This window comes from Polistes dominula, unplaced genomic scaffold (assembly GCF_049000335.1).
Source record: "Polistes dominula isolate Pdom_NZ unplaced genomic scaffold, Pdom_raw_medaka contig_16, whole genome shotgun sequence".
Taxonomy (NCBI): Eukaryota; Metazoa; Arthropoda; class Insecta; order Hymenoptera; family Vespidae; genus Polistes; species Polistes dominula.
The window spans coordinates 2623352-2635731 of NW_028301040.1; the positions used below are offsets into that span (position 1 = coordinate 2623352).

General features: G+C 34.3%; 3 protein-coding genes across 3 annotated transcripts; 1 reads left to right on the forward strand and 2 right to left on the reverse strand.

Annotated features, from left to right (window-relative positions):
* Nucleotides 1-4724: 4724 nt before the first annotated feature.
* On the reverse strand, nucleotides 4725-5090 carry LOC107064921 (uncharacterized). Its single transcript, XM_015318117.2, has one exon. The coding sequence runs from the start codon at nucleotides 5088-5090 to the stop codon at nucleotides 4725-4727; it is 366 nt and encodes a 121-aa protein (XP_015173603.2).
* A 1995-nt stretch (nucleotides 5091-7085) lies between these two features.
* On the forward strand, nucleotides 7086-7652 carry LOC107064922 (uncharacterized). Its single transcript, XM_015318118.2, has one exon. The coding sequence runs from the start codon at nucleotides 7159-7161 to the stop codon at nucleotides 7477-7479; it is 321 nt and encodes a 106-aa protein (XP_015173604.1). The 5' UTR covers nucleotides 7086-7158; the 3' UTR covers nucleotides 7480-7652.
* A 2034-nt stretch (nucleotides 7653-9686) lies between these two features.
* Nucleotides 9687-11156, reverse strand: LOC107064920 (uncharacterized). The gene is made up of 3 exons (XM_015318116.2): nucleotides 11095-11156; nucleotides 10333-10527; nucleotides 9687-10183 (listed from the first exon to the last, which is right to left on the reverse strand). The coding sequence occupies exons 1-3, from the start codon at nucleotides 11104-11106 to the stop codon at nucleotides 9935-9937; spliced, it is 456 nt and encodes a 151-aa protein (XP_015173602.1). The 5' UTR covers nucleotides 11107-11156; the 3' UTR covers nucleotides 9687-9934.
* Between the last annotated feature and the right edge of the window lie 1224 nt (nucleotides 11157-12380).

Consider the following 12380-nt stretch of genomic DNA (forward strand, 5'->3'; position numbering starts at 1 on the left):
TGGTGAAAAATGAAAAAGGACAAGTAGTTTTGTATCAATTTTTTATTCATCGATATTTTCTTTTTCCAAACGAACCCAACACGGATGGGTCGTGGTTGACTTGGAAGGGATAAGGGCGTGCCTAGTCAGACAACAAAAATACGTATTATACTCGTGACCAGTTTGCACATCGTAACTCGTAACGATCGTGGACTGGCAAGTTAAACTGGTGTGTGTATCCTTCGATTTGACCATACTCCTTGAGAATACTATTGTCTGTACCTTTGAGTACACAGTTTCAACCTTATTCTTTCAAATGATATTGGGAAGAAAAATATTGAGAAATATCGAGTAAGAAGGAACATTCAATGTGGTAATCGGAGAATGACTTTGCGATAATCAAATTCGTTCGAGTTATTATCGTTGCTTCGGAAATATCAATTTTCGAAAGTCATTCGATCAATATTGAAATGTTTTTTTCAAAGTAAAATCTCCGAACGTTTAGTTGTTTTTTTTTTTTTTTTTTATTATTATTTCTTATTTTTAGTTCGACCGATGCATTGGGGCCATTTGTATCTCAACGAGATCAATCGTTGTCAAAAAATCTCGATGACCTTGACGTTTGACGAACCAATCTTTTTATCACTTATTTTTTTTTGTCGGTGATGATATTTTTTTTTTTTATCAGACAGGATTGACGTGTTTCGTTAGGATTTTATTATAAATGTTGAGTTTTTTTGTTTTTAAAGGATTTTTTTTAAAAAGGTTTTTTTCTTCTTTTCTCTTACGAATGAATGCTTGTAGAATGATAAATGTATTGTAAATACAATGAACAACATATGTATAAAGCATGAGTACAAGTTACGCATACAATGCTTGATTCGTTTCTATTCGTAGATAATGTGTATCGACAATTACTTAAAAATTAATACTTAATGTAATAAACAATGTTTTATTATTATTATTATTATTATTATTATTATTATTATTATATTTCTCGTGATTGAGGATTGTCCAAAATGAAAGATTTTATTGTCGAAAGACGAAGATGATTCTCGTTGCAAGGGATGCGAATGCGTTGTCGTTCGAAAGAAAGAAATAAAAGAAGAAGGAAAAAAATGAAAGGCTATTAAAAATGACAAATAAAATTTATAGTCGACTATTTTCTGGTACCGTTGATTGACAAAACGCGAATAGACAAATTTCAAGGATGAGTCATCGATGTGGTGGATGTTTCTGTTCGCTTTATAGATCATCGTTGTGTTTTAGGGTAGATTCTTCAAAAGATGAAAATCCAAATCCATTTAGTTCACTAAGATAGAATCCTTGATGAAAGAATAATCATTTGAGAATGTCAGTTCTAAAGTTGTGTTGCAATATAATTGCTGATAGATTTTTCAGCAAATATTGAGGGCTGGGTAGTTATAATAATTAATTAATGATATAATAAGATTCCAGGTAGGGATGTAGATAAGAAGGTAGGTAGATGAATGGTACAGTACGAAGTGCAGAACGTGATTCAGATTTGTCAGTGGGTTCGTCAGTTTTCTGTATTACGAGTGTTCTTAAAGCAGGATTAACTGGAAACTGTATCAAATCGGAATTTCAAATTTTGGCAGATCAATGAGGATTTGTCTGTAAGATTTGGTTTTCTTCAAAGATTGGCTGACCTGTTTGGATTCGTTACTTTTTTGTGGATCAGATAATTGTTTTTCTTGGATGGGAGACTCTACGGTTTTTTTGGGGAATTCCAAGTTTTCCAAAGGTTCATCCAACTTATCAGCTTTTTCCGGCAATTGTAAGAGTTCGTCTGCTGTTATTAGCGTTAATGAAAGATTAGGAGATCCTTCTTGTACTGCTACAGGAACGCTTGGTGCTGTATGGTGAATGATCGAATGTCCACGTGCTTCGATTGTTTTTTCAGCGATAATGGTTGCAGCCTTTTCTACGTCTTGTGCTACATTTTCAGATTTATCTTCTGCGCTTGGTTTTCCAAAGCAACGGCTAACAAACCGGACAGGACCACCTGTTAAATAGAACAGATTTTATTTGAAGTTGTTAAAAGATTTATCGCTTTAATTATAAAGTTGTACAATATTGAAAATCGATAATAGAAAATTTTGAAAATCCTTTTTTGTTTATTATTAAGTATTTTGGTTATTTATTATTTTGATAAATGAAAATGATTGTTTCGAAACTCACCAACTTAAACATGTCGGAGCTTCTTCGTTTTCCAGTTGCGCTTTGAGAATCTGCGACTGATCTACACGAATGAGATTCTCCATGGTTTATATAGTAGAAGACTTCTGTGCTCTTCGAAAGACCTTCGGGACAGGTCTGTTCAGTATTTACACCCTGATTCTGGTTCTATATTATAGGTTCGTTCAGTCGAGTATTTTTTAGTTGACAAACCCCGATCAAGTTTGTTAATTGGATTTTACGTAAGATTAAAAAATTTAGATATACGAAATGGTATTAGGAATTTTTTGTGTGCATATAAATCAGACACGTTATTAGTTTTTCTCTAAATAAACAATAATTTTATAAAATGTAACAGGATCATTAACCATAAGTGTGTATGCGTGTGTGTTTGCGTTCGCGTGATTATATCAAAGATATTCTTCATTCGCATCTGAGAACATATTCTCAAGGTCTTATCGAAATTACGATCAGATAATTCGATAATTTTTTCTTCTAGTTCCATATCATTAGTTAATTTAAAATTAAAATAGATTTCATAATGTTGATTTTCGTTTCCTCGTTATCGGTTCACTAGAGGATATCCTGGTTATGGTGTTCACGTTGGTATAACTCGCGTTGATTTTTTAGCGAATCGTTTCAGTTGTAGAGTAAAACCGGACTTCTTTCTTTCTCTCTCTCTCTCTCTCTCTCTTTCTTTCTTTCACATTTTATTCCTTCTCGCATACCATCATTGATTTTTCCACCAGAACCAACAACCATCCTTGCCGTTCTTCGTTTCCCTACGAGGTCTGCCATTTTGTACTTATTTACCTCATGTTCGTAACTTTTATTGTCTATATACTATTACGCTCTCGCGTATTCCGGTATTTTTTTCTTTTTTCTTTTTATTTTATCTTCGACAACTCGCTTTTTTACATTTCGTTTATCTTTAAGAATAATTCATAGCTCGTAGAAACAATTGTTGAAAAATAAAATCTGCAGATTTTTGCATTTGTTTAAAAAAAAAAAAAAATTTACAAAATAATTTGTGATCAAGAATTGAAAGAAATTTATAATTTGTATCATAAATTATGGTAGTACCCCCCTGTGTCGGTTTAAAAAAATTAAAGGTAAAAAAAGCACCGATTTTGAAATAATTTTTTCACACGTCCGTCATTTTTTTTTTTTTTTTTTTGAAAAAAATATACATATTGTTGGTATCATGTCTATAATTAAGCCTAAAGAATAATAAGTATTTTTAGTTTTTTTGTTTTGTTTTAGACGGCTACAGAGGCTCTGTGCTTCTCCAAATTGAATTAGGGGACTCCAATTTGACGTCTAAAATATTATTTAAAATTTTTAAAAAAATTTATTTAAAATATAGTTTAAGATATTGATAAAAACATATTAAAATTTCCAAACGATCGCATTTTGTTTTTCTATTCAAAAAAATTTATGAAAAAGCATGGAAATTTCGGTCTTCACAGGGGGGTACTACCTTATGTGATATCCATTGATATTACTGATAGATATGAACACATTTTATTATTAATGTAATAATTGTTTTTCTTCTTTTTTTTTTATAATCATTTTTCTTTTTTATTAAAAGTAACATGAATACAAGAATTGAACGAAATTACAGAAAGACACATGGTGGACATGTTGATGGGACTTGCGCTCGAGTACACATCTTCATTAGAATGATGAATACATTTCGGATCGATCCAATTACGTAACTTTTATTACGTAATTTATCGAAAATGCGTATGTACTTGGTCGGAGTAAGCGTTCAAATGTATTTACTCAGTCGCCCTCGTATTAATACGGGAGAGTTATTGATATTATTACGCAATATTACTTTGAACATTCATTAGAAAAGCAAGTTAATAGCCTATTATCCTACATGTTGTGAATCGTATCCAACGAATATATGCATGCACATTCTATGTGCCTATATGCAAGTATTTGTTTTATATTTTAGATAGATCTAACAAACGACATTAGAATGCAAATGTTTGAATAGCATTCAAAGATGTTTTATATGTGATCAGAAGAATAAAAAGTACGATGTTACAAGTCGTACGAAATCGATATACGTATTTCTATTTGAATTGGTCAATTTTAATTACGTAAGGCAACTCGCATGAATTTCTTTTAAGCAATAGATAGTAAGAGTTTAGACAAATGTGTCTATAGAAATGATCAAACTCAATAACAGTATAGAAAAGGGATTCTGGTTCTAGGATTATATTTAACGACGAGTGGGAGAAAAAAGTTAAAAAAAGAAAGATGAGAAGGGGGGCAGGAGAGAGACAAATAACAAAAAAATATACGATAATTTTTGTGTGGAGATAGATAAAGAATTTTATTGATCAATCGCGTTAAATAATATCAACGTGAGATGATAATGATAATGATGATGTTGTTTCAAGTTTCGCCAATGTCTCTCTTGTCCAAATGTTGAAAATGTTCTCTTCAGTAACAGCCGGTTCAAAAGTGTCCTTTTGACTAGAGAATCGGAGCCGAAATGGTTCATCTCCCCTCTCCAGATTTTCGTTTTTCTCTCAATGGATGTATCCAGTGGCATAGGTGATGGAGGCGGGATGTGCGACTACAGCAGGTACAGCAGGTGCGATAACTGGGGCAGTTTTAACGAGGGGGGTGACAATTGGAGCTGTATGTGTGACGACTGCTGCTGGGGCGGCTGCTACTACGGTTGAGCTAGGCACTATGAGCGGGCTTTTAACCGAGACCTTGTAGGTGTTGGAGTAGCTGGTGGCGACTGGAACTGAGTGGGGAATTGTCACTACAGCAGAGGCCGGTGCTGTGACCAAAGGTGCGGAATGCAGCGATGCCAAGTAGCCTGGTGCTGGTGCTGGTGCACTAGCAACGCAACCAATCAAAGCGACGAGTACAGCGAACTTGTACATGGTTATTATTATTATTATTCTTCTTCTTTTACAATCGAGACAATCGAAACTTCAAACGTTGCTTGAGAACGAGTGATGTCTGACTACCAGAGTAGTCGCCCTTTTATTCGGAAAGACTGACCTCTCCCACCAAAACTCCCGAATGGCTTTACTGCGAGTCCTGTTGCTACCTCGCTCTACCATTTAACAGCCATTCCTGTATGACTTCTTCTTACCTTTTCTTACATTATCCTCTTTCTTTCTTTCTCTTTCTTTCTTTCCTTTCGATCTCCTTCAGGGTCTTTCAATACCTGTCGATTTTTTCTCTCAAGTAACTACTTCGTTCGTGAAACATTGCCAAGGACCAATAACACCGGCCCTTTACGATCCTCGACGGATCCGGGATCGTTATCGGTTTATCCTGCGCCTATATCTTAGCTTATGGTTAGACAAGTTGAAAAACACGTTCTTCTCTTACTTCCTAGTCACATGAAACCTAAAGTCGATGTTTTCTAAGCACCTTCGGGCATTAAAATCACTTTACTTTGATTCTAGTTTGCTTGTTAAACCCATATATTACAATTCTTGTATAACTCAATAAGAATATAATGAATTATTTATCATGACAATTTTATTCATGATGAATTAGAAAACTCTAGACCTATTTATTAATCATTTAAATAATATTTGACAATCTGATAATCGTATAGGCGTTAGTCCAGGTAGAACGTACTTTTGAAATATGATCAGCGTTACGTAATTATTATAATATCAAAATTTGCATAATAACAAAATATTAGGAGAGATATTTCGTGTGTTGAATCGTTGCTTGTATGTAAATGTACGTAGGACAATGGTTAGTTAGACGAACGAGGGGTGAGGTGGAGTGGGATGAGTGCCTTGGAGGGACGTTAATTAAGTGTCACGATTTTTGTCGTAATCGTTAATTTATTTTTGGCGACAGGATAACACACATGAAAGATAACAAGAACCATACCACATATTGTTGTATTTATTATTCGCTTATACCGATCAGTAGTTATGTACACGATATTGAGCAACTTGGCAACTTGAGACTACTGGAACGCCTACTTACGGAGACATTGTCGTCTCTAGGAGGGTAAAGGAGGGAGGGGGCCACATTACAGGAGACCTCGCGTTGTGACACAATCCGCGAAAGTAGATCCGCTCGACTTACTTCATTTTTCACGTAACCCATGTAATCCACGTGTTTTGGAGAAAACCTTTCCATTTTTATTTTAATTTTTTTTTTATTCTTTTTTTTTTCGAATACAAAACAGTCTCGTTCTTTTTTCTTTTTTGTTTCTCATTTTTTAGGTTAACTCCTCCTCCTCCTCTTCCTATTTTGGTCGTTATTCTGAGCGTATTATAATTATCTCGTTAAATGGCATGACCAAGAAAATACGTAGGAATATTTATATGTTCGAAAAGTGATATAATTTCGGGCGAGAAGTTGTACGAGTACCACGTGAAAAATGGGAACGCGTGCGCGTGGTGGTAATCGAGTATCGTTGAAAAATATAAAAAAAAAAAAAAAAAACGAGACGAATCACGAAATGTAAAGGAAAAGAAGAAGAAGAAGAAGAAAAAGAAGAAGAAGAAAAAGAAGAAGAAGAAGAAGAAACGGTCACGGTCGGAGAGACTCTCTCGTGTACTTATTGTCGGAGGCAGCCCCTTCTCTCAGATTTAAAATGTTACACATTTTCGCAACCGTACATATCGTACACGCTCGTTTTCTCCACATCTATATATCTCTTTTTTTCTCTTTCTCTTTCTCTTTCTCTTTTTCTGTCTTGCTATAAGATCTTAATCTCCTAATCGACGAAATTATAATCCGGAAGTCCTTGGCCCGGTAGTCTGTGCCAACCGCCGGGCGGGTTCTTCATCGAAGAACCAGTTTTTTTTGTTCTTTCTTTCGTTCGATTTTAGGGGCGTGGATAAGGTATATAAAAAGAGTAAATCTTTTGGGAATGGCATCAGTCAGTCGATCGACACCACAGAGTTACAAGTCTTCTTTAACTAGTAGTAAAGTTGAGAAGTTCGAAATTTTTCGAAGAAACTATCAACCATGTACAAGTTCGTAGTATTTGCCGTTCTCGTAGCCTGCGCTGCAGCTGCACCAGCACCAGCACCAGCACCAGAACCAGCACCAGGATACGCAGCTTACGTTGCTGCTCCACAAGCAGCCGTTGCTTATTCGGCTCATCCAGCTAGCCTCACCTATGCTGCACATGCACCAACTTTCACCTACGCCGCTCACGCAGCCCCGGTTGCTTATACCGCGCATGCAGCCCCAGTTGCATATGCCGCACATGCAGCCCCAGTTGCATACACCTCTCACTCTTCTCATCTGACTTACGCCGCACCAGCCATCAGCCTCGTTCACTAGATCACCGTGATACAGCTGATTCACGAAGGATGATGAACGAATTGAAATGGATTGGAACGACGTTTAAAAGAAGAACATGAACTACGATCGACTATTTTTGGTTTCATTTTTTCTATCAAATTACGAATCACGAATTTTGATCTTGTATAACGTTGTTGAAAATACCTTACGACTATGACAAATATATAATTAATGTTATCAAACGCATTTCACATTGTTATCTCGGCTTTTTATTTTTTTCATATATGTTTTACCCCTTTTCCTTTTTTTATTTTTATTAGTTTTACATTTGGCATATTGGTTTATATATTTTAAAGATTGGGTTTTTTATTTTATTTTTCTTACTATACTTTGATCGTTGACAAAATTAATGATATACACGATACAGATACCTGTTACTTTTAATAAGGATGTTAAACATAATTAATACTAACATATCATTTAAAATGTCGAATTTATCTATTAATTGGAACAATATTCCTTTTATAGGCCTTGCGTGTTCGAATAAAGTTAAACATTAAAAGTATTTTACTTCGTTTAAAGGTATAAGGACGTCTTCTGCATTAACATACGTTCTCTCTCGTATCTCTCCATAAGGGACAACCTTTGTTCACTCAAGACCTTGATTATTACGAATACTTAATAAGAAAATTTTGCCCTTCGATTTATCGAATAAGGAGATCTGGGTGGAGTCGATCTTGCTCGAATAAAGTCTACCTCGTACTATAGCGAATAAATACGAATCTCGTTTTAATCATGGTATTAATATTTAACTTTCTTTTTTGGTATCATGAAATTTCTTCTTATTTCGATCGTACCTCTCTATATATGAAGGAACGAGATAATTGATTTCAATAATTAGTCTATAAGAGTATTTATTAAAATTACTAATAATTGTTCAAGTTAAATAACCAATTTCATCAGTAATACGTAATTATTATACTGTTATCTCCACTACAACTCATCTTCTATCATCACGTTTTACAAAATGTTCATACATCATCTAAAATATTTTTGTTTGTCGAATAAAAATACTTGATAGATCGTTCTTGCAAGGAACAATAATAAAATATCAAATTTCTGATCTCACATAAATGATTTTCATCATACTCGAATGATCCTACCGATAATCGAAAAGGTTAACAAACGCTAACAACAACGATCAATGGTGAAGAAATTGATTTATCTCGATCGGATGTCAACTATCAATCTTTTAAAGTTGTTTGCTTTCGGTCGAATAACACGCTATTATTTGACTCTCGTCCCATTTACTCGGCAGAAATGAAACTTTGTTGTGAAATCAGAGAAGAGTATAATAACTCTGTTGTGTCGTTAGGATTCGACAATTTTTTTAGGCTCAATCGGTTATCAGTAATCATCTATATCAATAATCATTATCAATAATAATTGGTAATAATAATGATGATGTGATGATTGTGGTTTAATTCGTTAATTTATTCATTACTAATCAGTACCGAAATTTCATTTTAATTAACCTTTAATATTTTAACGAACTCTTCTAAATATGTGGATGAGTTGAGTTGAGAAACATACGATAAAAGACTTAATGGTGTGTACATAACGTTGATTGTAATTTAAAAAAATAATAACTAGCAATAAGTTTGTAATTTCATAAATAAAAATAAAAACTAAAAATACACACGAAAAAGGAGAAATGTTTTTAAAAATATTTTCTACGTTTTAAAGAAAATTCGATTTGAATTTGTTAATCATTGGAATTATTATGACACGCGTTTGATCGTATATATAAAATTGTGCGTACGTATATCACGTAAATCGACATTTAAAAGTAATGAATAATCTTGATACTATAATATGAAGAAGAAAAATAAGAAAGAAAAAAGATCGATCATGGCGTAAAATGTAATCGAAGGAACAAACTCTTCCCTACATCCTTGACCGACTTTCGAATTTCGCTTCTCTCGTTGTCGTCTATTTCATCTCCCCCTTTGTTTTCTTTTTTCCTTATTTTTTTTTTTTTTTTTTTTTGAAACTCGTCGCAGCACAGCTTGTAACTTTTGACATGTATTGTAAAATGGAATACCGATCTTAAGATATAAGCTCCCACTATCGTGTTTTCCAATGATATTTGAAAAACTACGATGATTTTTACTCTTTGATTTTCTTATTAATTAAAAAAACATAGTAGGTAAAAGAAAAATAACAGAAGTAATGCGAATAGAGAGTTAACGGGAAATTAATTACATGCATAATATATTATTAAATATTTTACATAGTTCTTTTTTTTTTTTGAGGGTAGGGGATTGGGTTTGGTGGTAATTGTGGCAGTGCTTGATGGTAGGTAGAGTTCAGTCGTCGTACGTATTATGTACAATCGTTTTATATGTATATATATCTATATAAATATAGATATCTTTTTCGTTAATGGAAAGAACCGATCGGGGCAAATCATCGATGCATTTGGGTTTAAGTTTCAATGATAATAACCACCGTGGCCGTATCCGTATCCGTATCCGTGTCCGAGTCCATATCCGTATCCCAGACCATATCCAAGAGAATGGCCATAAGTAGTGACCGAAGGTGGGATACTGTATCCGCTGCTATAACTGATAGCTGGAGCAACGGCTGGGGCCGCATAAGTTATTGTGGGTGCGGCATAAGCAACTTTGGTTACCGCAGGGGCCGCAACCGCAACTTTGGTCACCGCAGGAGCCAAAGCGACCTGAAGAAAATAAGAGAAATAAATAATTTGTGTTGTTGTTGTATGACTTGATATCTTTCTTTCACTTCTTGAAAATTATACTTTACTCTCTCGTGTAAAATTTCTGTATGTATATATTTTTAAAAAAAGAAATGTTATTTTTTGCTTACCTTATATGTGTTTGCATAGCTAGTCGCTACAGGTGCATGGTAAGCGAGTCCCGATGAATAAGACGGTGCAATTGCAACCCCATGACCTAAACCGTATCCGCCATAACCGTATCCACCATAACCGTAGCCACCATATCCATTGTATCCCGTGTACAATCCAGCAGAGGCATAAGCCACGAGTGCTGAGAGAATGAGCTGAAAACAGATGTGTTGTGTATGTGTGTGAGTGTGTGTTTCAATATTATTATATTCTTCTTCAAATACAAGATTTTATTATTTCTTGTCATACAAGATTTTAATTGAAATCTTTTTCAATTCATTCAGTTTAACATTACGTCACGTTATTAAACATTTTTATTAATTCAATAAATGCGCTATCGTGCCCGCTAGCTATATGAAAAGTTCACTTTAAATGTTACGAATTACTCACGTCATTCTTCGAGCAATTTAAAACACAAACGTTTTGCATACGATTAATGAGATTGTTTTATCATTAAATACGATAGAGGGTCACGTTTTCGTATATATATGTATATGTGTTATTTACTTTCTCGAAAGTTAAGACAAATCTGCAGGAACAACGTGACTCTGATATTCATTAATCCACCCACTCGTTAAGCGTAGGCGTCACAATGCAAATATTTTAACATTAATATGAAAAATATTGTAGAGAAAATAAAAAAAGACATTTTTTCGAAAAAATAATTTAATATAATTTCTATTTTTTTTTTTTTATATTGACTATAATATAAACTTACTCACCAACTTGAACATGTTGTTATTGTGTTGTGTTTAATATGAAATGTTGTTGTCAGTAGGTATCGTAGACCAACTAAAGAACGTTCCTAGTGTATCACTTATATACCCCCAGCAAAGCATTCTCTTTCTTCCTTCGTCTCATTGGTGTTGGTGTTCGTCTAGGCGTTAAACATGGGGGAATAGTGGAAATATGGAAAAAAAAAAAGAAAAAAGGCATTTCCCTGTGCGTGCGACTAGTAGTTGGAGTGCAACAACGAATTTGTAAATTGCATACATACACGTATATGGTACATATTGCAAGATATGTGAAGTGTGTGTGGGGCGGGGTAGTTATAGCTCACATGATAGATAAAGACCTATAGTTCTTCTTTGGTATACTTGTAAATATATATATACATATACACACACACACGTTCACCTAGATTCGACCGAGGTCTCTCTAAGATCCGTAGATTTCTCGATGACCTACGGAATGTGGAGGTGGTTTTGACGAAGGACGAAATAATTATCGCTATGTGGACTACCGGTGTAACGTTAGAGGGATAAACATGAATCCCCTCGTGAGAAGAGAACTTCTTACAGTTAGTTGAAGCCTTGACAGCTCGATGTTATGGCTAGAAAACATAGACAGAGATAGAAAATACGTCTGTTTCTATGTTTCACCGCAACTATTTATATATGTGTGTGTGTGTGTGTGTATATGCGTGTTCTCAAAGAAAAACATCTGTCCCACTATGATATTTCCCCACTTCTTTGCAATGCTTTCAGTAATTATCTACGCGTCTATGATCTTGTCTATGTTCCTTCGAGCGTGAAGAGGAGGACTCTATCGAAAGAAATAGAAAGAGAGGGAGAGAAAGAGAGTGTAAGATAGATCTTACTTGACTTATCGGATGTAGAATAATCATGCATCTACGTTTGCGCCTCGAGTCAAGAGATTGATCTTCGATCGAACGCGAATGAATATACGTTTGTTCTTGATCTTTGACGGAGAATCGAGCAGGATCTTCTCGATCAGTGAGAAATTTTGTCGTGTCCTCATCATTTCTCAAAGGTTGTGCGTTAGATTTTGTTTTTTTTTTTTTATTTTGTTATTTCCGTTCAATTTTAATTACCATTTAGTGACTTAAAAAGGGGTTAATATTATTTGATCGTGACAATTGGTTTTTTTCAGATCGTATTTTTTGTATTCATTTATAAAGGTCGATGTAAATAAAAAAAAATTGATAATTTCTTAGATAAAATATAATTGTTCGATCTTATCGTTTGATGGTCAATCGCGTTTTAAA